This window comes from Olea europaea, unplaced genomic scaffold, assembly GCF_002742605.1.
Source record: "Olea europaea var. sylvestris unplaced genomic scaffold, O_europaea_v1 scaffold6299, whole genome shotgun sequence".
Lineage (NCBI taxonomy): Eukaryota > Viridiplantae > Streptophyta > Magnoliopsida > Lamiales > Oleaceae > Olea > Olea europaea.
The window spans coordinates 11,002-12,051 of NW_019264659.1; the positions used below are offsets into that span (position 1 = coordinate 11,002).

The following is a 1,050-nucleotide window of genomic DNA, read 5'->3' on the forward strand; positions in this document are numbered from 1 at the left end:
AGGCGCAACAACTATATCACTTTGTTAGAGGTCGATGAGGATACTTATGAGGACTCGCAGGATATTGGGAATCAAATGGTGAGATTCTATCAAAAACTCTATCGGGAACAGTTTGACTGGAGGCCAAAGGGGGATGGACTGGACTTTTCTACTATCACGGAGGAGGATGCCAATTGGTAACCATTTGGGGAAATCGAAATCAAGGAGGTCGTTTTTAGCATAAATGATGATAAGGTACCAGCCGAAGAAATCGGGAGCAGTTAACATTAAGGATTTTCGCCCTATTAGCTTAGTTAGCGGGACATACAAGATTATTACGAAGATTCTGGCGAATAGATTGAAGGAGGTGCTGGGGAAAGTGGTGACTAAGTGTCAGAATGCTTTTGTAAAAGGAAGGTAGATTTTGGATTTTGCGCTTATAGCGAATGAATACGTTAACTCTAGATTACGCTTGGGAGTGCCAGGGATATTATGCAAGCTCGATGTTCAAAAGGCCTATGATCACGTGAATTGAGGGTTCCTTATGTACATGCTCAGGAGATGTGGCTTTGGGGAAAAGTAGTGTAAGTGGATTCAATTTTGCATCTCTACTGTTTCATTCTCAGTCTTGGTCAACGGCACCCCAAAGGATTATTTTCGAAGCAGCAGAGGTTTGAGGCAAGGGGATCCCTGGTCTCCATTGCTGTTTGTGATTGTTATGGAGGCATTCAGTAGGATGCTTGAGAAAGTTGTGGAAGAAGGTTTGATAAGGGGCTTTACGGTTGGACACTTACAAGTCTGTTGTTTGCTATTTACAGATGATACACTGATTCTATGCAATGCAGATAATGAGCAATTCAGGAACTTGCGTCGACTACTTCTATGCTTTGAAGCGGTGTCGGGATTGAAGATTAATTTAGGGAAATCTGAGGCTATTCCAGTGGAAGAGGTTGCTAACGTGGATGAGTTGGCCGATATATTGGGTTGCAGGGTTATGCAATTGCCCATATCATACCTTGGGCTTTTTTTAGGGGCAAGGTTTAAATGTAAAAATATTTGGAGTGGAATTGT

At 42.4% G+C, this 1,050-nt stretch overlaps 1 protein-coding gene across 1 annotated transcript; it reads left to right on the plus strand.

The window, feature by feature from the left end:
* Positions 1–223: 223 nt before the first annotated feature.
* On the plus strand, positions 224–970 carry LOC111389881 (the record flags this gene model as incomplete). Its single annotated transcript, XM_023014858.1, has 3 exons — positions 224–371; positions 606–740; positions 825–970. Coding segments are annotated over exons 1-3 (429 nt in total), but the record flags the coding sequence as incomplete, so codon positions are not given.
* Between the last annotated feature and the right edge of the window lie 80 nt (positions 971–1,050).